The 25777-nt window shown below is 44.0% G+C and overlaps 1 protein-coding gene across 3 annotated transcripts in view; it reads right to left on the reverse strand.

Moving 5' to 3' along the window:
* Positions 1-25777, reverse strand: part of INPP4B (inositol polyphosphate-4-phosphatase type II B) — a 436581-nt gene that overhangs the window by 216630 nt on the left and 194174 nt on the right. For all 3 annotated transcript variants that reach the window (XM_084856160.1, XM_084856159.1, XM_084856161.1), the window contains exons 5-6: positions 21466-21584; positions 7942-8058 (exon numbers count right to left, since the gene is read on the reverse strand). In XM_084856160.1, coding sequence (XP_084712286.1) covers positions 7942-8058; positions 21466-21584 — 236 coding nt within the window. The remainder of the gene's footprint in view (positions 1-7941; positions 8059-21465; positions 21585-25777) is intronic.

Genomic DNA, 25777 nt, shown 5'->3' on the forward strand with positions numbered 1-25777 from the left:
ATGTTTTTGCAATAATTGATTTTTTTCCCTAAAAAAACATGCAAACTAAGCAAAATCTGAATGGGAAATGCTTGGTGATGGGCCTCCATTATTAAAAGTATCAACTTTTAATAATGGGGGGAAATAGAGCAAGTGGGTTTTTAGCTTTATAAACGTCACTGCAAGCTACTTGCTGTGCTGTTCTTTTTGTTCCCCTCTTCCAGGAGAACCAAAATCATCCAGAGACCAAGAAGTCAGTGGGCTGTGCTTCATCTCAGCCAGCTTTTCTGCCACCTCCTCACTGATTGCTCTGGCAAGGCAGCAACAGAATGGCTGTTCAGAGTTTACAAGCCCCTAATGAATTCCAGTTGTTAACTACATCCAAAGAGAGGTTATTTTTTAACACCTCTAATCTCTGCACAAGAAGTGCCAGTCTATAGAAGTCTACTCCTGTGCTTTGTCATGTAGATTAGGAGCTATGAGCTATTTAAATAACTGTAGAACTCTGACTGTTAAAGAATCTTAAGTGGTATTACTTTCATCGCTTTACAGATGGCAAATGTGAGTCAATGCACCAGGCAGAAGAATCAGGCAGAACTGGGAAGAGCAAACCATGCTTCTTCCTAGCTGCATGCTCAATTATGAAAAGCTGATCGTGTAAGAGTCAAGTTAGAGGTTACATTTCTGCATACATGTGAACAAACGCATGTAGTCCTGTTCACACATTTGGCTATCACAGCTGAATCCCAGGCTCATATGCTCCTACCTCTAAGCTCCTCCTTCCACCTCCCCTTTCACAAGTTTTGATTCCCTCCCTTGATTCTTCAGCTTCAATAACCATACTTTGTTATCAAGTCTGGAACACAAGATGGTGCCTTATATCACGTCAGACTAGTTGTCAATCACACTCAATACTGTCTGCTCTGACAGGCAGCAGTTCTCCAGGATCTCAGGAAAAGCATCTTTCCCACTTGCTACCTTATCCTTTTAACTGGAGATGCCAGAGACTGAACCTGGCACCTTCTGCATGACAAGCATGAGCTCCCCCACTGAGGTATAGCCCTTTAAATGAATTGACTGCTGAGCTATGGCCCCTTTTTCTGAAGCACTGACTGCTCCCATGGCAAGCTGCTGTTCCACTAAGCTCAGCAAGTGGTCAGGGCTGCTGGTGCAGGGCTAAGCCCCATCAGTTGGGTCAAGCAGCTGGCCTGGGTAAGTGTTGTGCGTGCAGGTAGCTTGCTACAACCATTGCCACCACACAGAAGCTACTTGCTGCTAGCATGTCTACCTAAGGATGCCTGTCACAGTGAAAATCCTGCCCTTTGGGGGCTCAACAGACTCCCGTTGAGCACCCAACTTGGTTCGCATTTGTTAGCTGAGCCATGCAGCTTTTCCCAAAAGCCAGGAACTTTTCCAGGGTTTTTTTAATGCATAAAAAGAAATTTACGCAAATTACAGCCAAAATTTGTGTAAATTGGCAAATGTTGGTTGCAATTTGCGCAAGCTTTTTACACATTTTTTTTTTAAAAATGGAAAATCTGCAAACTCTCCTGACTCTATGGAGATTGAATCGGGCCAGCTTGTGGGGAAACAAGCTGAAGTCCAGCACCAAGCTGCTGAAAGCTTGGCGAGCTCCACCCCTCCCCCGGACAGATTCCTCCAACATCCCTATGTCTGCCTCCTCCTGCTCCAGGGGCTGATTTGCTTATCCTCCATGTGTTTCCTGTGAGCAACATTGTATGAAAGTAACTTACATCGTAGAGGTTCCCCTAATTGTAACCTAATTTCAAAAGGATAGGTGCAGTTGTTTTTGCGCAAGGGAATTTTTTAAAGTCTGGGAGAGATTTGCTTCCCTTTCTCTCATCCCCATTTCTTTGGGAGGGAATTTGCATGACAATGACAAACATTATAGAGGTGTCCTGAGGTAAGAAACCTGCAAAACGTCAGAAGGTCAGGTGTAGAGCTTAGGGAGTTATAATAAAAAACAGTTTTAGAAGTATGCTAAATTGACAGCACCAAAGCCACATAAATTTAAGTACTTCATTGTTGATGGTGTGGATGCATGATATTTTATTGATAAAATATAAGAAAGTGTCCAAGGCAGAGCTTGTGCACACTATAAAGTGCCAGGGTAGCCTTTAAAATACAAGGGGAGTCTTTAAAGTCTGGGGTGTTTTTAAAAGGGATTCCCTTCCCCCTTGGGGGGTGGGTATTTGCTATGTTTTTCATTGTGTGACTGTGTTTTAATCAGCCCTGACAGCAACTTAGACATTCTTTGCTGAGCAACTGATTTTGCTGTGCTGTTGCAGGTACAGAACTTGGCTGACAGGCGGCTCTAGCTGTTGGAGGAAACTGACAGCTCAAAGGACTAATTGGGAATCCCCTAGCACAGCCTTCCCCAAGAGAGTTGTGGCCAAGACATCTGGAGGGCATGAGCTGAGGGCTACCGAGGAGTGGACTCTGAGTATCTTGGACAATCAATTCCCCACTGCCCTGTGGCAAGCACAATATACCCACTTACAATATTACAAGGTCATCTGAGTTTCAGGGGATCAGATCAATGATCCACTACACCCCATCAGCCATAGCACCGAGATGGCCAGTACACACAAATACAAACTTACATCCAAGCTACTACAGATTGGAACAGTCTAATTTAGACCCCAAAATTGCTACTGGTAAACAATGGGGAGTTGAAAATCCTTGCTGACCTACTGCAAATCACCCAGAGATCTACCTTCTGCCCATCCCTGTTTTTAAGTCCATGTTTTCTATTACAATGAACTAACAAAGAGATGTAACCAAAATATTAAGACAAAATTCAACTTTTAGAGACAGTCAGGTTTAAGTCAGTGGAACCTAGCTAAGATGGCTTATGGCAATACAGGAAGAAAATATTTGTGATGTGGAAACACATGCCAATGCAGATTTTTCAGAATGCCACATCTTCCATTGCTTTGAATGCACAGCTTCTCCTTCTAGTTTTAAAATTATAGCTGCAGACCACAAACCACTAATTCAGAAAGAATTCCTGACACAAATGGAATGATTCCAAAGAAAGTGGTTTGTTTGAGAATGGTAATCCACACCTCTCACTGTTACATATTACACTTTTTTTACACTATTTTGACTATCAACATTAAATCAACTCTGACCCATTTCATAGATCAGGAAACATTTTTTACACCAAATTTAAATAAAAAATATAGTCAACCTTTACACTAAACCCTAGCCAAAGACTGGGGAACCATAACTCTGCCTCTCAGCTTATTTTAAGGTTTGATTGCTTGTTGATACAACGCTCCAGCCCCAATCAGTGGCTTTTTCTTTTGGAAGGAGAAACAAGAACATTGCAGTTGACTAGCAAACCACAGACATGCTCCCAAGCCTCAGGAATGCCCAGAGAATGGAACACAATGATAAGGTATTGAAAGGACACCACTGTAATACCAGAGCAATGCTGAATTCCAGCTTTCCTTACCTGGTGCCCTCCAGATGTTTTGGTCGACAACTTCCAGGATTCCTGATCATTGGCTATGTTGACTGGGGCTGATTGGAATTGAAGGCCGCTGTTTTCCAGTTTTGAAGGATGTGTGCTCCCATTCATGACTTCCCCAAACTACTCTACTCTTCTAAGCAATGACTGCACTGTTTTTCACTGTAACCATTCCTTAAACTTTTTTTATTTGCATGAAAATACTTGTACTTCTGTAAATCAAGATCTTGGTCACAGCAATGCAAAGTGTTGTTGTTGTTCAGTTGTTAAGTAGTGTCCTACTCTTTGTGACCCCATGGACCATAGCACGCCAGGCCTTCCTGTCCTCCGCTCTCTCCCGGAGTGTGCTCAAGTTCATATTCATTACATTGGTGATACTATCTAGCCATCTCATCCTCTGCCGTCCCCTTCTCCTTTTGCCTTCAGTCTTTCCCAGCATCAGGGTCTTTTCCAGACAGTTTTCTCTTCGCATTAGGCGGCCAAAATATTTGAGCTTCAGTTTCAGGATCTGTCCTTCCAATGAGCACTCAGGGTTGATTTCCTTTAGGATTGACTGATTTTACCTCCTTGCAGTTCAGGGGACTCGTAAGAGTCTTCTCCGCACCACAGTTCGAAAGCATCAATTCTTCGGCGCTCAGCCTTCCTTATAGTCCAGCTCTCACAGCCATACGTTACTACTAGGAAAACCATAGCTTTGATTATACGGACCTTTGTCAGCAAGGTGATGTCTCTGCTTCTTACTATGCTGTCTAGGTTTGCCATAGCTTTCCTCCCAAGGAGCAAGTGTCTTTTAATTCCATGGCTACAGTCACTGTCTGCAGTGATCTTGGAGCCCAAGAAAATAAAATCTGTCACTGCTTCCATTTCTTCCCCTTCTGTATGCCAGGAAGTGATGGGGCCAGATGCCATGATCTGAGTTTTGTTAACGTTGAGTTTCAAACCAGCTTTTGCACTCTCCTCTTTCACCCTCAACAAGAGGCTCTTGAGATCCTCTTCGCTTTCTGCCATTAGGGTGGTATCATCTGCGTATCTGAGGTTGTTGATAATTCTCCCGGCAATCTTAATTCCACCTGTGATTCATCCAACCCGGCATTTCTCATGATGTATTCTGCATATAAATTAAATAAGCAGGGTGACAATATGCAGCCTTGTCGTACTCCTTTCCCAATTTGGAACCAATCGGTTGTTCCATGTCTGGTTCTTACTGTTGCTTCTTGGCCCTCATACAGGTTTCTCAGGAGACAGGTAAGGTGGTCTGGTACTCCCATCACTTTCAGAATTTGCCACTGTTTGTTGTGATCCACACAATCAAAGGCTTTAGTGTAGTCAATGAAGCAGAAATAGACATTTTTTCTGGAATTCTCTTGCTTTCTCCATGATCCAGTGAATGTTGGTGATTTGATCTCTAGTTCCTCTGCCTCTTCGAAACCCAGCTTGTACTTCTGGTAGTTCTCAGTTCACATGCTGCTGAAGCCTAGCTTGTAGGATTTTGAGCATAACCTTGCTGGCATGTGAAATGAGCGCAATTGTACAGTAGTTTGAACACTCTTTGGCGTTGCCCTTCTTTGGAAGTGGAATGTAAACTGACCTTTTCCAGTCTTGTGGCCACTGTTGAGTGTTCCAAATGTGTTGGCATATTAAGTGCAGCACTTTCACAGCATCATCTTTTAGGTTCTTAAATAGGTCAGCTGGAATATTGTCATCTCTGCTAGCTTTGTTGTTAGTAATGCTTCCTAAGACCCACTTGACTTCGCTGTCTAGGATGTCCGGCTCAAGTTCAGTGACCGCACTATCATGGCTATCAGGGACATTCAGATCTTTCCTGTATAGTTCTTCTGTGTATTCTTGCCACCTCTTCTTAATCTCATCTGCTTCTGTTAGGTCCCTGCCTTTTTTGTCCTTTATCATGCCCGTCTTTCCACAAAACGTTCCCTTGATATCTCCGATTTTCTTGAAGAGATCTCTAGTCTTAGTCTTAGCAATGCAAAGTACTGACACCAAAATGAATATGTTCTCTAAATTTAAATATACCACACTGGAAACAGTTCTCAAGGAACCAAACATTCTTCCAGAGAAATACCTATGGACCTTAATCTAGGGATGGACAGACTCACCCGTGCCCGGCTTCCTTGGGTGCTCGCCCAAGCTGCTGTCCCTGCTCATGCTCCCCCAGATGTGCTTGACGCGCCTCTGTGCTCACCAGGACCCTGAAAGCAGTCCTGTGCTGCTCTTGAGAGCTTTAAAAAACCTGACAGCTCTCAAAAGCAAGGGAGAGAAGTGATCCCTGTGGGGAGCTGGGAAAATGCCCCATTTCTTCTGAGGAAGTGAGGGTGCCAGGCATGGGGAGGGATGGGGGGGACCCCTCCCCATGCCTGGCACCTTCACTTCCTCAGAAGAATCAGGTTGCAGCAATTTTCTTAATGTCATCCTTCCGTTCTTGAGCAAGAAGAGAACGAAGACATTAAAAAATATATATGAAAAGTGGGGACAGAGTGGAGTGGGCTTGGGGGGACACCCAAAGGGGTCCCTACCACTCAAACAACCTCTCTTGCCTCTGCCACACACCACCTTCTCTCCCAAAAGGCATTTCCCCCCAACGAGGCAGAGGATCCTTCTAGCTGCTTGTCTTTTAAAATGCAGGTGGTGAGAGGGATCTTTCAGCTGGGCAGGGGGAAAATGCCCTTTTTAGGGTAAAATCCCCACACCCACACACATACACCAGGGACTGGCTTGCCCCCACAGTCCTTGGCGGGGGGGGGTTCCCTCCTCCCCCCAATTTTGAAGCAATCCACTTACGTTAGATTTTCAAAGGCTCCTCCAAAAATCGGGGGTGGGGTTGAGGAATCCCACCCACCCCCACTGTGGGTCCTGTTGCCCCAAGAACCCATGGTGTGTGGGGGGGGATTTCCCCCTACCCCTTGATTTTTGCAAAGAGCACCATGAAAATCTAATGTAAGTGAATAGACCAATTCACTTACATTAGATTTTCAAAGTGTTCCACAGGAAAATTGGGGGTGGGGTGAGGAATCCCACCCCTCCGCCATGGGTTCTGATGCCTCAAGAACCCATGGTGGGGGGGATTCCCCCCCACACCAATTTGTGGAAGAAGTTCTTCCATAAATGCAATATTGAGCACATAGGGAAATAAAGGCCCCGATCTGTGCAAAATTACAGGCAGTAAAGGGGCTCCACTCACTTACATTAGATTTTCAAAGTGCTCCTCATAAAAATTGGAGGTGGGGGTGGGGATTTCACACCACTCCACCATGGGTCCTGTTGCCCCATGGACTCATGGGGGGGATCCGCCCCCCAATGCTTGCAAGGAGCACTTTGAAAATCGAATGTAAGTAAATGGAGCCCCTCTACTGCCTGTAATTTTGCGCAGATCGGGGCCTTTACTGCCCTACGTGCGCAATATCACATTTACGGAAGTTCCTGAGGCACCATTTTCCCCCACAAAATGGTGACTGCAGGAACGTCAGGCGCTTGATGATGGCTCATGGGGGCGGCTTGGCAAGCATAGGGGGGTGCGAGTGGGGGAAGTTGCTTGGCACAAGCAGCCAGGAGACACGAGTGGGACAGCAGGAATCCATTGGACTCCCAGACTGAGCTGAGCACCCGTGCCATCCCTAGCTTAATCATTCACAAACCTAGTCCTCAAAGATGTCACAAAATCTAATACACATAAAAATGCAAAACTGAATACAAATGCAAAGCATTTTGTTTCATCAAAGATTTGATTCCACATGACAATAGCTTCATACACACATACACACACATAAAGCACCTCAAAAGTCTCATAACTTCTTTATCATTTCCCTGCTCTGCTGTTGTGTGTGTTTTTTAAAGATCTATTTAAATACTAACTATAGCAGGAAATAAAACTATATTGAAATATTTTTAAAATTAAGAGTTGTTTACCTGCTTTAAACCTTTGGGGTGGAAAAGCTAAAATGAAATGAACAAACTACAGTGTGGCTGTTGAATATATGTTGCTAAGCAATTCTTATTTAAATACCTATTACAATGTAATATATACAAAATTTAAACTGTTGACAGATGGGCTATAAGAACACAAGCCTCAATATGGGAATGATTACACCATAATTTTATTATCTCTGTCCTTCTCTCTCAGAATTTAGGTATCAAGCTTCAGTATAGTCCAGTTCTTACATGAATAGAATTCTATAATCTGTAACAGATTACTTAAGAAGTTATTTTCTTTATTCCCTTCTTATCTCAGTACCTTCTATATGCTCCCATTCACCATTAACAGAAAAACAACACAAACTTCACCCTTTCTTTTCTATGATAACTCACACCACAATTTAGTAAGTCCAGCAAAAAGCAACAACACTTAGAAGGCACTTGGAATCAAAGGCATGGCAAGGATCAAAAGCAACCCATGAAAAGATCAATCATACCATCATGCAATATCTTAGCGAAAGAAGTGGCAAGGTACCTACCGTGTCTTGAGATTTATCCTTGACATCATAGACAGTTAGTTTTATTTTGGTCTCCTCATAGATAGGGTAATCTGGTGGGAACGTCACGCCAGTAAGAAACAGCGGGTCTCTTGTTCCCTGCATAGCACAAGCACATAACTGAGATTTAGCAAGGTAGCAGCTGCGCACCATGCTGCATTCAATTATGGTCAATGGCACAATTGCTATGGGATTTCAAAAGGCAGTATTTCTGACACAGTAAAGACAGATTTGTATTTCCAATTGCCAGAGCCAGAAACACAAAATGTAATAGCAATCAAAGTGAAGAGAAATGTTTCAGGACACAGAAGTTGAGTTCATGACCAGTAACCGCCCCAGGCAACTGTGTCATCATATAGCAGCATTCCGCTAATTAGGAACAGCAGCTCACCCATTCATTCATAATCTATGCCATATAAATTTGCAGGCACTTCATTTAAGCAGTCATGTGCTGCAATTCATGCAAAAGAACTAAAAATACAGGAGGCACTAGTCAGAAGCAGAAACAGCTGTGTGGGAACTGAAGACTGGAATCTCCAAGTTCCCCTCACTTCATTAAATATACAGCTTCTCATGTCTCCCTCCAACTGCACATCTCTTGATCTTTGTGTTCAGTTCATGTAATAGCAGAGAGGAAGAAAATACAAAGTAGCTGGCTTTTTTTTTTTACAGTTTTAACAAAACCTTAAAAGAAGGAAAACCAGAGTCAATCAAAGCCACAGGTTTGGCCTTGAAGCAAGGCAGAGACAGGATGTCCACAATGACCGGATGACATCTTGACCTTCAGGCCAAGTGCCTAGACTGGAAGTTCAGTGTAGACTGAACAATATTTGATCTATTAAAATCAATAAACATTTTGTTTTTATAGTGTTTTGGCAAATAGGCAAGCTTAACCAATATGAACCTACATGTGCATTTCACGTACACACATGCGTTCATGTTATTATGGGAATGGAATTTAAAGTTTCAGCCAGGCTCATCAGGACTTACACCAGGGGTGTTGCTAGGTTCTTAAAAGATCCAAGGCACAGGCCCATAACACAAATTTGCATACACACACACACACACACACGAGTCTAAGTGCACGTCTAATATGTGTGTGTGTGTGGTGTGTGCATGCGGTGTGCTTGTGTGTGTGTATAGATTACATACATACATATATACATACATAAGAAGTGTGCACTGACCCCCCACTCCACTTCAAGTCAGACCCTGATTCAGCATTTTGGAAAACATCCCGCTTCTGCTCTGGCCAATTTGTAGTCGGACCACTTCAGCTCAGCACCAAACCTGAGTCAAGGTTTGGAAAAATGAGTCTTTATGCTTCCTGTTGACTACAATGGGAAATTAGGAAAAAAAACTGTAACTTTTTTCTCTTGGTCAGAACTGGATGATAATTTCAGGCATAGTAGCCCCGTAGAAGGGGATTATACCTGCCCAATGTCAGAAAAATAGGTGCAGGGTTTATATTTTGATTTTCTTTTAAAGGGAACTGCCAATAACATTTTAATTCCTTGGAAGAATTGGATAAAAATTTCAGGATTCATTGCTCTATCAGAGAAGATCATGTCTGTCAAATTTTAGAATGATAGCCACAAGGGTTTTTGTGCAAGGGTGGCCTTGACATTTTGAGGCCTCCAAAAGAGAACATACTTATCTCCCTATGTTCCTTGTGGACCATTGTTCTGAAAATTACAGACAACCTAGAGGTGTCCGTAAGTAAGAAACCAGCAAAGTTTCAGAAGGATAGGTGCAGCAGTTCATGTGGAAGGGGACTTCTCCAATTTGGGGGAGGGAGTGATTTGCTTTCCCTTCCATTCACCTCTTCCGCAATAGTTTTTGGGTAAATTTGTATGAAAATGCACTAGTCATTCGTGGTGTCCTCCAGGCAAGAAACCTGAAAACTTTCTGAAGGATATACATGCATGCAAATTTAGAATTACTAGAATTTATTTACATTTCACCAAAGTTAGCATCAGGGGAACATGGGTGGGAAGGACTCCTGTCCTGCTTGTGGGTTTTCCCGTGGGCAACCGGTTGGCCACTGTGTGAACAGAATGCTGGACTAGATGGGCCTTGTTCTGATGCAGCATGGCTCTTCTTATGTTCTTAAATATAGAGTGCCTCTGAGCATGTGCAGAATGTTTTTCTTTCACCACTGGGCACTTAGATTCTCCCCCTACCAATTCTATTCACCTCCATGCAACCATCCCTCCTCATCCTACCACCCTCCAGCATCTCTTCATAAAAACAGATGTCTTGTTTCGTGCAACTCCTCTCTACCTCCTTCTTGTTATGCACAAGCTCTCATTGTATCTTCCTCCACATAACTTCATTTGTGCCAAGACTTCATCAGGATTCAGCTAATAAATCTGTTTTCAAAACTAGGGCTACGTTATGGAGAAACTCTGAGCATGTACTAAGTGCCTTTCCCTCACCACTGAAGCTAGAGTTCATGCCAAAACAAACAAACCCAAAACCACAAATGACAAAACATGCATAGGACTGAGCTGAAAGGGTAGTCAATTCATTAGATGGAATTGGGTAGGCACTGTACTAAGCCTGCAGTACCATGCTCACAACTCAGGACTTATTTCTGAGTAAACATGCAGAACATCAAGGTGCAAACCTCCCTGCAAAAGTAACTTGTGCTGGAAACCTATGCACACTTTCCTGAGGGTAAGCCTCATTAAACATAATGGGACTTCTCAGCACGCATACATAGGATTGCATAAATTAGCAATATTTATCTCCCCTCCACTTAAAAAACAACCCCAAACTCCTATTTTTTAGTTAAAGCTTTCTGTTCATAGGAACATAGGAAGCTGCCTTATAATGAGTCAGATCCTGGGCCCATCTAGTGCAGAATTGTTGACACTGACTGGCAGCAGCAGCTCTCCAAACTTTCAGGCAGAATTCTTTCGTAGCCCTACCTGGAGATGCTGGGGATTGAACCTGGGATCTTCTGCATGCCAAGCATGTGCTCTACCACTGAGCTACAGCCCTTCCTATTGCTGGATAATGGCAGCTGACAAACAAAACAGCCCCAGATTTTTTTCTCTGCAACCATGTGAACCCACTCTTCTCAAAGACTTGGGTGAGGAGGATAGAGAAAAACCAGCCCTCTTGTCTGTTTGTATAAAGTCAAATACAGTTTAGAACTTCTTTTGCCCGCCGAAGTTTCTTTAAGAATTCCCCAAGATATGGTCTGGGTGAAATAAAGAAGAGAGAGAGAGAGAAAGAAAGAACAGGGGAGGGAAGAAGAAGAATGGTGATTGGAAATGTGCGTGGAGTTAGGGGGTAGAGAGAATTCCCTAAGCCAAGTGGCTCCTTTCAGAGAGGTGGTACTTCGGAGGAATTTAGGAGGCTGTGGAGGGTTTGTAAAGGATTAAAAATAAAGGTAAAGGTGTCCCCAACCAGTCGTGTCCGACTCTAGGGTGTGGTGCTCATCTCCATTTCTAAGCCGAAGAGCCAGCACTGTCCGAAGACGCTTCTGTGGTCATGTGGCCGGCATGACTGAACACCAAGGTGCACGGCCCCATTTGTAAGGATTGCATGTACTTAAATGAACTTTATGAGGTGAGGTGGCTGAGGGCTTTTTCTAGCTTTTTTAAAACTGTAGAACCTATTTAAAAGCACCAGCAGTTTCTCAGTCATGATGCCACATAGTCCTAACCCTCCCTTTGGGATTATTTGAGTCCTACAGCTATTTAGAGAAATTTAAGTGGAGGGGGAGAAAGAAGTTTGTGGAGGCTGATTGGATCCTTTGCTGTACTGAAGCTACTAAACTTTTGCAGAAACCAAAGGTTCCAGTTTGGGGCAGTAAAATCAGATGCTGTGTGAAATATGATTATTTCACATGGAGCTCTTTCTTCTCTTCCTTCTCCCTCTTCAAAATTTCATTGCAGGCAAGCTCCCAACAGTGGGCATGTAAGAGCAGAAAAGTAGGGGAGAGAGGTTTTTTGCACCTCAAAAAAAAACTTACACCAGAGATTAGGGACAGTGACCTCCTAATGGTCACCTTAAACAACTTCTGATTAGGATCCCTAATCCCTTGTATGACTTGACATTTTTTACTTTTTGCTTTAGACTTTGAGAAAAGGAAACTTTACGCATGGCTAGCGCAAAAGCCACTGGCCCTAACTGTCTGAAATTTGGCAGGTTCAGTCAGCTTCATAGGGCCTGCTAGGTCCCCAAATTCCATGAATTTATGTGGAAGCACAAAAAAATTATAGCTCTTTACTTAGACAGATTTTCTTGGAAAAAGCAAATTTTATCTGTGGCTAGCACAAAAGTCCCCCTTCATGGATCACTGCCTTGTTGTGGCGAAGGGGCTTGCGTAACTCAGTGAAGCCATAAGCTATGCCGTGCAGGGCCACCCAAGACGGACAGGTCATGGCAGAGGGTTCTGACAAAATGTGGTCCACTGGAGAAGGAAATGGCAACCCACTCCAGTATTCTTGCCAAGAAAACCTCATGGAACGTATCACAAGGCTAAAAGATATGACGCCGGAAGATGAGCCCCTCAGGTCGGAAGGTGTCCAATATGCTACTGGGGAAGAGCAGAGGGTATTTCCAAGTAGCGCCAGAAAGAGTGAAGCGGCTGGGCCAAACCCGAAAGGACACTCAGCTGTGGATGTGTCTGGCGGTGAAAAGAAAATCCGATGCTGTAAAGAACAATATTGTTTAGGAACCTGGAATGTCAGATCAATGAATCAAGGTAAGCTGGAGGTGGTCAAACATGAGATGGCAAGATTGAACATCGACATCTTGGGAATCAGTGAACTAAAATGGACAGGCATGGGCGAATTTAATTCAGGTGACCATCATATCTACTATTGTGGGCAAGAATCCCTTAGAAGAAATGGAGTAGCACTCATAGTCAACAAAAGGGTGGGAAAAGCAGTACTGGGGTACAATCTGAAAAATGATTGAATGATCTCAGTACGAATCCAAGGCAAACCATTCAACATCACAGTAATTCAAGTCTATGCCCCAACCACTGAGGCCGAAGAAGCTGAGGTTGATCGGTTCTATGAAGACCTACAACACCTTCTAGAACTAACACCAAAAAAAGATGTCCTCTTCATCATAGGGGATTGGAATGCTAAAGTAGGAAGTCAAGAAATCACCGGGATAACAGGCAGGCATGGCCTTGGTGTACAAAATGAAGCAGGACAAAAGCTAATAGAATTTTGCCAAGAGAACAGACTGATCATAGCAAACACTCTTTTCCAACAGCACAAGAGGCGACTCTACACATGGACGTCACCAGATGGTCAATATCGAAATCAGATTGATTATGTCCTTTGCAGCCAAAGATGGAGAAGCTCCATACAGTCAGTAAAAACAAGACCTGGAGCTGACTGTGGCTCAGATCATGAGCTGCTTCTTGCAAAATTTCGGCTTAAATTGAAGAACGGAGGGAAAACCACTAAACCGTTCAGGTATGACCTCAGTCATATCCCTGATGAATATACAGTGGAGGTGAGGAATAGATTTCAGGGATTAGACCTGATAGACAGAGTGCCTGAGGAACTATGGACGGAGGTCCGTAACATTGTTCAGGAGGCAGCAACGAAATCCGTCCCAAAGAAAAAGAAATGCAAGAAAGCCAAGTGGTTGTCTGATGAGGCTTTACAAGTAGCTCACAAAAGAAGGGAAGCGAAAAGCAAGGGAGAAAGGGGAAGATATACCCAACTGAATGCAGAGTTCCAGAGAATAGCAAGGAGAGACAAGAAGGCCTTCTTAAATGAACAATGCAAAGAAATCGAGGAAAACAACAGAATGGGGAAGACTAGAGATCTCTTCAAGAAAATTGGAGATCTCAAGGGAACGTTTTGTGCAAAGACGGGCATGATAAAGGACAAAGAAGGCAGGGACCTAACAGAAGCAGATGAGATTAAGAAGAGGTGGCAAGAATACACAGAAGAACTATACAGGAAAGATCTGAATGTCCCTGATAGCCATGATAGTGCGGTCACTGAACTTGAGCCGGACATCCTCGAGAGTGAAGTCAAGTGGGCCTTAGGAAGCATTAGTAACAACAAAGCTAGCGGAGATGACAGTATTCCAGCCGAGCTATTTAAAATCCTAAAAGATGATGCTGTTAAAGTGCTGCATTCAATATGCCAACAAATCTGGAACACTCAACAGTGGCCACAAGACTGGAAAAGGTCAGTTTACATTCCAATTCCAAAGAAGGGCAACGCCAAAGAGTGTTCAAACTACCGCACAATTGCGCTCATTTCACATGCCAGCAAGGTGATGCTCAAAATCCTACAAGCTAGGCTTCAGCAGTATGCGAACCGAGAACTACCGGAAGTACAAGCTGGGTTTCGAAGAGGCAGAGGAACTAGAGATCAAATCGCCAACATTCGCTGCATCATGGAGAAAGCAAGAGAATTCCAGAAAAACGTCTATTTCTGCTTCATTGACTACGCTAAAGCCTTTGATTGTGTGGATCACAACAAACTGTGGCAAATTCTGAAAGTGATGGGAATACCAGACCACCTTACCTGTCTCCTGAGAAACCTGTACGAGGGTCAAGAAGCAACAGTCAGAACCAGACATGGAACAACCGATTGGTTCAAAATTGGGAAAGGAGTACGACAAGGCTGCATATTGTCACCCTGCTTATTTAACTTATATGCAGAGTACATCATGAGAAATGCCGGGTTGGATGAATCACAGGTCGGAATTAAGATTGCCGGGAGAATTATCAACAACCTCCGATATGCAGACGATACCACCCTAATGGCAGAAAGCGAAGAGGATCTCAAGAGCCTCTTGTTGAGGGTGAAAGAGGAGAGTGCAAAAGCTGGTTTGAAACTCAACATTAAAAAAACTAAGATCATGGCATCTGGCCCTATCACTTCCTGGCATATAGAAGGGGAAGAAATGGAAGCAGTGACAGATTTTACTTTCTTGGGCTCCAAGATCACCGCAGACGGTGACTGTAGCCATGAAATTAAAAGACGCTTGCTCCTTGGGAGGAAAGCTATGGCAAACCTAGACAGCTTAGTAAGAAGCAGAGACATCACCTTGCCAACAAAGGTCCGTCTAATCAAAGCTATGGTTTTCCCAGTAGTAATGTATGGCTGTGAGAGCTGGACTATAAGGAAGGCTGAGCGCCGAAGAATTGATGCTTTCGAACTGTGGTGCTGGAGAAGACTCTTACGAGTCCCCTGGACTGCAAGGAGGTCAAATCAGTCCATCCTAAAGGAAATCAACCCTGAGTGCTCATTGGAAGGACAGATAATGAAGCTGAAGCTCCAATATTTTGGCCACCTAATGCGAAGAGAAAACTCCCTGGAAAAGACCCTGATGCTGGGAAAGACTGAAGGCAAAAGGAGAAGGGGACGGCAGAGGATGAGATGGCTAGATAGCATCACGGATGCAATGAATATGAACTTGAGCACGCTCCGGGAGACAGCGCAGGACAGGAAGGCCTGGCGTGCTATGGTCCATGGGGTCACGAAGAGTCGGACACGACTGAACGACTGAACAACAACAACAGCACAAAAGTCACCAGACCTAACTGCCTGAACTTTGGCAGGCTCAATCATCTCTATAGGGGCTGCCAGGTCCCCAAATTCCATGCACATATGTGGAAGCACCAAAAAAAAAAAAGCTCTTTGCTTTGACACATTTTCTTGAAAATATCAAATTTTACCTGTGACTAGCACAAAAGCCACTGAACCTAACTGCCTAAAATTTGGCATATTCAATCAGCTCCAGGGGGCTACCAAGCCTCCAAATTTCATGTATTTGTCATACACACTAAAAACGTTATGGCCGTTTTTGTTTTCCAATGCAACTCTATGGGAAAATGTAAAAAAAAAAAAGCAATTAGGACAGCTCAAAATATCTGGGGCACAGCTCAAAAAACATCCAGGGCCCGTGCCCAGGTGGGCCCCTATCCTAACAACACCCCTGACTTACACCAGAACTTATTTCTAGTACTAAGTCTCAGCTCTGGAATATGGAAAATATATACTAATAGTGCATTTGAGCATGCACTGAATGTCTCTGTCTCACCACAGAGTAACTGTAGAAAGGCACAGCTTGTCTGGGACAGGAGTTTTCTAGGACAGAGAGCATGTCGTCTAGAAAGACTTCAGACTCAGAATCATTAAGTTCCCAGGTTACACCTCAGATGGCGCCTAACTTTTGCAGCTTCAGCTTAAATCATTAAAAAAGGATGTTACCTGAAGCAATATAGGAACATAAGAAGCTGCCTTATACTGAGTCAGACGTTGGTCCATCTAAGTCCAGTAGTGTCAGCACTGACTGGCAGCAGCTCTCCAGGTTTTCAGGCAGGCATTTTTACAGCTTCACCTGGAGACACTGGGGATCAAAACTGGAACCTTCTCCATGCAAAACCTGTTCACTGGTTCTCCTCTGCAAGGAGCACCAGTGTGTTATAATGGCTAGAGCAGCCTTCCCCAACCCGGTGCCCTCCAAATGAGTTGGACTCTGACTTCCGTCATTCCCAGCCAGCATGGCAGCCAGCACGACTAGAGTGCTGGACTAGCACCAGGGAGAGCCAGGTTCAAATGTCTCCTCCGATTAACACGTGACTATCTCTCACAGCATTGCTGTGAGGACATAATGAAGAGGGAGCTTTATGCTGTCCTGAGCTCCTTTGAGGAAGGGCAGGATAAATACTAGCATTATGCAAGATGGCGTTCTATTTTGTTTCTGACCTTTAGTGATTGCAGTGACACTCCCACCATGGGACAAAAAGTTTGAAAAGGAGCAATATGTTTAAATGGTTCCAAATATAAGCTTTTGAACAAGCCCTTTTCACGTGGAAGTTCTATGGGTGGAAGGCCAAATAAGAAATGTAACAACTATTTAAGCACTTCACTCTTACCAAAGTGATAAAAGGAATACCAATATTGCAAATATATTTATAACTTGCAACATAACATTGCAATGCATCATTCCTGCCCCTCTTCCACGCCCAAAAAATAACCGGAGAGCTCTTGTTCAGGGTTCCAGCTATCCAGCTATGTCCTCCTTTCAAGATACTATAAACGTGCCTTCCCTAACCTAGTGCCCTCCAGATATGTTGAATTGCAACTCCTAGCATTCCAGCCAGCAGGGCCAATGGGAACTTTGGCTCTAAGCTGGGATCTCTGGATCCCACCATATAATAATGGCAGCTGCAGTCCAACACACCTGAAGGGCGCCAGGGTGGGGAAGGCTGCTATAAGCTATTAAGAGCTCAAGCAAGCCTTTCCATTCCTCCCTCAGTTTTCCATTTTTCTGAGCCACAGAAACTGTTGTCACCCAATCTTTGAGTTGTAAACACAGAGCTTAGCGGTTCAATTGCACCTTGCCTGCTTTGGAAATGCCTAACAAAATGAACAAACCTCTGTCTTGTGACCAAGACAGAAAGGGAACAGTGCGTGTCCATTGGAGGAGCTCGCTGCCTGAATGGGCACACTTCAAAAAGGGGCTTGAAGGGACATGTCAGGAGGTGCCCTAGCGGCCTCTTTCAGTAGACTCCAATAGCCAACTCAAGACACAGACAAAAGGATTCTTTTCAAGGCTTTAATCCTTTTACAACTTAATGACTCTTTCAGATGCTAATCACCAGCGACTAAGCAAGGAACAGCAGAGTGGCCTATGCGCCGAGTAGGCAGTTGATCCCCGTTTGAAGGAGAGTCACTTGATGACCCTGAACTTATGGGCTAGGGAGAGATCCTCCCTCTTTCCCTTGGGTCCACGGGACGCGGCCGTTCCTAGCATGCCAAACGGGCGCTACGCCTCCTTTCCATGCCCTCCATCGCTCATCGCTCTTTGAGCCTGCGTCGAGCATCCAGCAAGCCTCCCTCCCGCACTTTCTCACTGCTAGGATCACTATCTATCTCAGGAATGCCAGCAGGAGGAATCTCTGCCAGCTGCTGTGCCTTTGAGGGATGAGCTGGCTCCTCTCCCACGGATTGCTGATCCTCCTCAGAATCAGAACTGCTCTGGGGCTCTATCGGCTCAGTTTCCACCCTGACAGGCCATAAGTCCTCACGTAATTGTAGAGATTGCAAACAAAAATGAAGTAAAGGAAAACACATGGAAGTTAGAAGAATGAGAGGATAGCAAGAGAGAGAGAGAGAGAGCAAGAAGAAAAAACAAAAAATTGCCTCAGCAAGTTCTAGTTTAACTCAGGAAATAGCAAACTAACGGAGAAAGTTCTCCATGAGACTGGCACAATGGAGGTCAAAAGAAAACTGAGGGAATAGGTGGGAACCTGCTAGGGACATGTGCACTGGGATGGTTGGGGGAGGGTTCCCACCAAAAATTCCTCAGCTACAGAAAGTTCCCTGAGGCTCAATTCAGGCACAGCACATACGTGTGATGTACAGAGACCATGAAGAAGAATTGCTGTCACCCAGTCTTTGAGTTGTAACTGTTTGTTGTTGTTGTTTATTCATTCAGTCACTTCCGACTCTTCGTGACTTCATGGACCAGCCCACGCCAGAGCTTCCTGTCGGCCGTCGCCACCCCCAGCTCCCCTAAGGTTGAGTCCGTCACCTCCAGAATATCATCCATCCATCTTGCCCTTGGTCGGCCCCTCTTCCTTTTGCCTTCCACTTTCCCTGGCATCAGCATCTTCTCCAGGGTATCCTCTCTTCTCTGGCCAAAGTACTTCAGTTTTGCCTTTAATATCATTCCCTCAAGTGAGCAGTCTGGCTTTATTTCCTGGAGTATGGACTGGTTTGATCTTCTTGCAGTCCAAGGCACTCTCGGAATTTTCCTCCAGCACCACACTTCAAAAGCATCTATCTTCCTTCGCTCAGCCTTCCTTATGGTCCAGCTCTCGCAGCCATAGGTTACTACGGGGAATAGCATTGCTTGAACTATGTGGACTTTAGTTGTCAGTGTGATGTCTCTGCTCTTCACTATTTTATCAAGATTTGTCATTGCTGTCCTCCCAAGAAGTAAACGTCTTCTGATTTCCTGGCTGCAGTCAGCATCTGCAGTACTCTTTGCACCTAGAAAGACAAAGTCTGTCACTGCCTCCACATTTCCTCCCTCTATTTGCCAGTTATCAATCAAGCTGGTTGCCATAATTTGGGTTTTTTATGTTTAACTGCAACCCAGCTTTTGCACTTTCTTCTTTCATCTTCGTCAGAAGGTTCCTCAGCTCCTCCTCACTTTCAGCCATTAAAGTGGTATCATCTGCATATCTGAGATCGTTAATGTTTCTTCCAGTGATTTTAACTCCAGCCTTGGATTCATCAAGCCCAGCACGTCGCATGATGTGTTCTGCGTACAGGTTGAATAGGTAGGGTGAGAGTATACAACCCTGCCGTACTTCTTTCCCAATCTGAAACCAGTCTGTTGTTCTATGGTCTGTTCTTACTGTTGCTACTTGGTCATTATACAGATTCCTCAGGACAAGATAATTTGGTATCCCCATACCACCGAGAACTTGCCACAATTTGTGATGATTCACACAGTCAAAGGCTGTGAACATTCTTTAATGTTCTAAAGAACATTCTTTAGTGTTTCCCTTTTTTGGTATGGGGATATAAGTTGATTTTTTCCAATCTGATGGCCGTTCTTGTGTTTTCCAAATTTGCTGGCATATGGCATGCATCACCTTGACAGCATCATCTTGCAAGATTTTAGACAGTTCGGCTGGGATACCGTCATCTCCTGCTGCCTTGTTATTAGCAATGCTTCTTAAGGCCCATTCAGCCTCTCTTCAGGATGTCTGGCTCTAATTCACTGACCACACCGTCAAATCTATCCCCGATATTATTATCCTTCCTATACAGATCTTCCGTATATTCTTGCCACCTTTTCTTGATCTCTTCTGCTTCTGTTACGTCCTTGCTATCTTTGTTTTTGATCATACCCATCTTTACCTGGAATTTACCTCCGATGTTTCTAATTTTCTGGAAGAGGTCTCTTGTCCTTCCTATTCTATTATCTTCTTCCGCTTCCACGCATTGCTTGTTTAAAAATAATTCCTTATCTCTTCTGACTAACCTCTGGAATTTTGCATTTAATTGGGCATATCTCCCGCTTTCACTGTTGCCTTTTGCTTTCCTTCTTTCTTGGGCTACTTCCAGTGTCTCAGCAGACAGCCATCTTGCCTTCTTGGTTTTCTTTTTCTTTGGGACTTTTTTTGTTGCCACCTCCTGAACAATGTTGCAAACTTCTGGCCATAGTTCTTCCAGGACCCTATCTACTAAATCTAGTCCCTTAAATCTATTCTTCACCTCCACTGCATATTTATTAGGAATATTAGTGAGCTCATATCTAACTGATCTGTGGGTCTTCCCTATTCTCTTTAGTCTGATTCTAATAAACTCCGTCTTCCCTTGCTGTGTATGTTTGTTATTGAATGCTGGGATCCAAAGAACCATGCAACTAGCTCTGCATGTCCAAGCAGACTTTTTTCTTTCTTAAACAAAAGTATCCTCTTCCACACAGCAAACTGCTTGTGAAAGCAAGCAGACTTTCAAAAGCAGCCTGTGATAGTACATGGACGTCTACTGTTGACAGAAATAAAGTATAAAATCCCAGTCAGCATGCCTACAGTAGCTCTTTTTGGAGCCTGGCCTTTACTGTATTTTATGTAATCATTATACAGCAGTTTTATACATGTTTTACCTACTTTATAATTTTAATAGTTTTATCAACTGCTTTGAGGACTATTTCTGGCATACAAAGGGAAAGGTAAATTAAAGTAAAAGAAACACAGAGCTTGAACATACCTAAGGTTCTGTCCAGAACCCCGGTCTGTTCCAACAAATGCAGTACAATACGTCAGGCAGTCTGCACTGATCTATCCTGCTGTGTTATGGGCTATTTGAGTAATAGTTTTAGGACTCCTGGTAGTTAAAATAATGAATTAGCAGTCAGAAGATCACTCAAGAAGCATTCCTTCGATGCATCAGGCAGTCTGCTTTAATGACTAGAAATGAATTTGGATGCAGTTTCATGGAGAAAGATTCTGCTTTCTTGCCCAACAAACGTACACCAAAACTTCTTTACATATTGGTAATGGAAAATCAACTTTGTTGTTGTTGTTCCTGGGAGTAACATTCTGAGGAACAGAAAGCAACTATTCAAAGCTACATGGTGCAACGTTTGCTGCAATAAGTTAAGCCTATAAATACTGTAGTATAAAATGTAGCATGCATTTTTCATGAAGTACAAAGCAATGTGTTTCAGAACACATAGATCACTGAATACATAGGCTGTGCAAACATTTTCTTCAACAAACCCCCATATTTTCTACATTTTTTGTTTTAAATCAAAGGAGAATCAATAGATCCCTGGAGCATTTTTCAATTTACATCTGAAATGCCCAAACAAGTTTTTTTGTGTCCTTCTGCAAAAGCAGAACTTTCACAGGCAATGCTGTAGCTTTTTGCACTGGTTAAATACCAACACTGTCTTGCTTTGCTTACCCCCCCCCCAAACAAACAGGAAAGAAAACGGCATTTGGTGACTAACGGGGATGGAACAAAGAAAAGAACTCACCTCCACAATTTCTGTGCTTGCATATCTTGTTGAATTCTGTTCCCCTGGATGAACCACTGTGATCTGCACAAATGTATTCAGTTTTCGATCACGAGTAGGAGCCACTAGATCTTTGCATGCTAGAAATGGCACAGGAGGGAGGGGAGGGAAAGAAGAAGAAAAAATATCTCTGTAAAAACAAATCACAGCGAACACACTGCTCTATGGCAAGGCAGACAGAGCTATGTTTCTGAGTTAAATCTCTAGAGACTTTAGCTGATTTCGCAGAGGAAGTCCCTTGGAAGTCCCTTACAGAAATAGGAAGTCACATGTTTCAAGCTAAATTGAGATTTCATTTCCACTAACCATCTAGGCAGCTCCTGCAAGGCTTCCCTATTCTTGCATATGGATATAAGCAGGCATGTCTACTTGCGCACGGACACAGACACACGCACACACATACACACGCATAACCCAGCTCCCATATTCAAGTATCCTAACAGTAAGCTATCACAGCCTCCAAATAATTTTCCATGAAATCTTTCTCAGGGAGCCCAACTTAACCATCTTTGATTTAACAAACAGTATGGCATTTGACGGTGTGGATTCAATGCTGCTGCTGGCTGTGTTGATTTATATTCTCCAGCAAGACATAAGATTTCTTGACCAGGTTAATCACAGTGTAAAGATTCCATTTTAAAAGCAACAACAAACACCAATGCAGCAACAAACAGGGTTTTGGCAATTTGCCCCCTTGCAATAGTTGTGCAGTTGTAACTGCATTTTTTTAATGGGACAGAGGTAATGTTTCTATTGAAGAAGAAATCACATTTCTCAGCATACAAACCACTAATGGAAACCCTGTGAGGCCACCCCATTTAAAGAGTTCTGTTTTTAACTGTTGAAAGACTGAACTCTATTTTATTTATAAACTTTCCTTTTTTTAGGGTTGCTACCACAAGCAAGGCTACTTCTTTCTTTGCAGCAACAGCCTTCGATGTTACTGCACTAAGGGGGGTTACCAATAGTATTGTTAAGCACCTAGGAGGGTCCAGCAGTATGGAGGAGATAGGTAATGGCACACTAGCTATATCACGGACACTGAATTTCAGTTTGTGAGAATTGACAGTCTCACACTGGGCCTACAATTTTTGCTTAAGGTAGATATGAAACCAACCAGTTTCACCTTTTTTGCCCTAAAAATGGGGGCTCATCTGATTGGCCTCATGTATGCACATTGAAATAAGTGTTTTAAAAGGCGAATGTCACTCAAGAAAGAAAAGAAGGACCTGTAACCATATATTTTCTCTGGTGGAGGAAAAAGCAGCTGGGGTGGTTGGATTTTCAGTGGAAAAGGGGAAAGGGATCAGAAGCCCCTTTCACTTGCACTCCACTCATCTTCTGGTTCAAACTGCAGCTCAGCAGATGTGTTATATTAGCCCCACTCCAAAAAAAAAAGGCATCATGGACCTGCCGCTCACAGCTTCACTAAATTCTGTGGCCATGTTCAGGCATCATGATAAACCAGAATTCTAAAGAACTGTGAATGAGCAAATGTGCTTTCATGCAGTGATCAATTGCTCCTGCTTGGCTCCTCCTACCAATGGGAGTGATTAAACAAGCCAGGCACACACTCTGTCTGTGGTTTGTTTAGCATGACCAAACCGGGATCTCTGTTTTCCTGCTATCCCAACAAGCCAGAGTCATAAGCCAAGAGTACACTTTGGCTTATGACTCTGGCTTGTTAGAAGAACAAAAACCCAACTCTTTATATTCTTGCATAGACTTCTTTTAGACCATTGCATATTGTGGCAAGTATTCATGAAGAGACAAAGACAGGTAACTTTTACATCCTATAATGAAATAGGTGAAGAATCAGTTTGATTTCAGTAACTGCAGTCTAATTCTGCTATCTGATTTTATTTATATCCCGAATTGCCAGTTCTGGTTGAGACCTTTTGGACAAGATTGCCCCTCTGTGACGTGATCATTCTGCAATGTCACAACCAACAGGCCGAGTAGTAAACTTGAAGTTGGCTGGGCTGGGCTATTAAAACTGTCCGCACCCTGAACCTCCAAGTTAAGGCGGAATATAAAATCAAGGGAGGGAGCAATTCTATGGCCGCTAGAAAGCAGCTAGACAGCCATAGGGTATTGTGTTGTGCAGGAACTGACCTCAGAGCCTGCGCTCCAAGGTTGGTTCCCAGAGAACCGATCTCCCCCCGCTTTCATGCTGCCTTGGAGGCAGCATGCAGCAGCCCCTTTCTCCGCACTTGCAAGAGGAGTGCGGAGCAGCTGACAAGGGGAGTCCCCAGAGGGCGTTCCAGGGTGGGGAGGGCAGAAAGGCCGGCAGCCTCCTCCCCTGCTCTGCTGTCCCGTGGCTGGGCAGCCGCAATCGTCTGTCTAGCCAAACTGCAAGGCAGGAGAAGCATGGAGGGAATGATCCTTTCTCTGCAGTGATTCAGTGTCCAATACCTGCGGCTGAGAACGGAAAAACAGTGGCTGGTGATTCTGACACCTACACATCCAACCAGAGAGTTACATTTGACTGCAGTGCTGACCACAAGATAGCTGGCTCGAGAGAGAGCCATTGCCAAGCGGATGGCACCTTGGACCCTCCTCCACCTCTCTGCAAACGGAGCAAGTATGACTATCCTGCCCTGCTTTGGATAGGCAGCCGCCTCCAAGTTCAGAAGTGGCCGCCTACCTGGATAGATTGCGCCCTTAGAAATGTGAAAGAAAGCCAGCTGAACCAATGTAATTTATGGTTTGGTCAGGACAAACCTTTTCAAGAGAAATCAACAGAAAAAGTAACACAACTCTCCCCACATTTTTTTTTTGTTGCTTTTCCTTAACAATATATATCAGACAATATTTGTATGTACTGTTTGCATTACAATAGTACTCTGTGGTGTCAGTTGGTATTAGGGTTTTACATAACTGAAGGGGAATAAACTTAAAGGAAAAAGCAAGAAATGGATCAAGTGCCACAAACCACCATGCAAGCTAAGAACCTATATAATATTTTACTTCCCACACAAAGCAGAAAAGTATTCTGGCATGCCTAAAAATAAGTGGGGTTATAAATTTTTTAATTTTTTATTTATTCATTTATTTCATTTCTATACCGCCAAAGGTCTCTGGGCAGTTCACAAAAATTAAAAATAAAGAGCACACTATAAAACAACATAAAATATATAAAACATTAAAACCACAGTATAACAATACAACCAGAATAAAACCAGAATAAAACCTAGCAACAATGCAGAGATTTAAAATACAGATTTAAAACAGCAAAGCTAAAAGTCTAGAAAGCTAAAATGCTAAAATGCCTGGGAAAATAAAAAGGTCTTCACCTGGCACCAGAAGGAATACAATGTAGGTGCCAGGTGAACCTCACTAGGGAGCTCATTCCAGAGCCTGGGTGCCACAGCAGAAAAAGCCCTCCTCCTAGTAGCCACCCACCTCACTTCCTTTGGCAGGGGCTCACGGAGAAGGGCTGCTGAGGATGATCTTAAGGTCCAGGCAGGCACATATGGGAGGAGGCGATCCTTCAGGTAACCTGGCCCTAACCTGTTAAGGGCTTTGAATGTTCATACCAGCACTTTGAATCAGGCCCGGAAATGGATTGACAGCCAGTGCAGCTGGAAAAGTACCAGCGTAATATGAGCTCATTGGCCAGTCCCTGTTAACAATTTTGCTGCCCTATTTTGGACCAACTGAAGTTTCCAGACCATTTTCGAAGGCAGCCCCACATATAAAGCATTGCAGTAATCCAGACGAGAAGTTATCAGAGCATGGATAACTGTAGCTAGGCTATCTCTGTCCAGATAAGGGCGTAGTTGGTATACCAGCCTAAGATGAGAAAAAGTGCTCCGTGCCACTGAGTTCACCTGTGCCTAGGGATGGCGGAGAATTTCTCCACGAATCTCCGGGAGGCCGAATGCCAACGCATTCGCCCCCCCGAAACTGGTGGTGAAATTCTCTGCCGGCCCCCCACCCCCCCCGGGATGGGACTTACCTCGTGCGAATGTCCCTCTTGGCGGCGGGTCCCGGTGGCGGTTCGGCGGCGGTTCGGTGGGGGCGGCGGCGGCGGCCGGTCTTCTGACCGGCTGCCGCCGCCGCCATTGCAAAATAAAAAAGTAAATTAAAAAAAACCACACACACACCCGTGATAGGCTATGTAACGATTTACGTAGCCTATCACGGCTAGATTTCCAAAGTCAGCCGTGATAGGCTACGTAAATCGTCTCGTAGCCTATCACGGGTGACTTTGAAAAAAAAAAAAAAGCGTGTATGCAAATGGCGGCGCCCATGGGGCGCCGCCATTTGT

This window comes from Heloderma suspectum, chromosome 5 (assembly GCF_057233095.1).
Source record: "Heloderma suspectum isolate Gila_16-S chromosome 5, 16-S_ref, whole genome shotgun sequence".
Lineage (NCBI taxonomy): Eukaryota > Metazoa > Chordata > Lepidosauria > Squamata > Helodermatidae > Heloderma > Heloderma suspectum.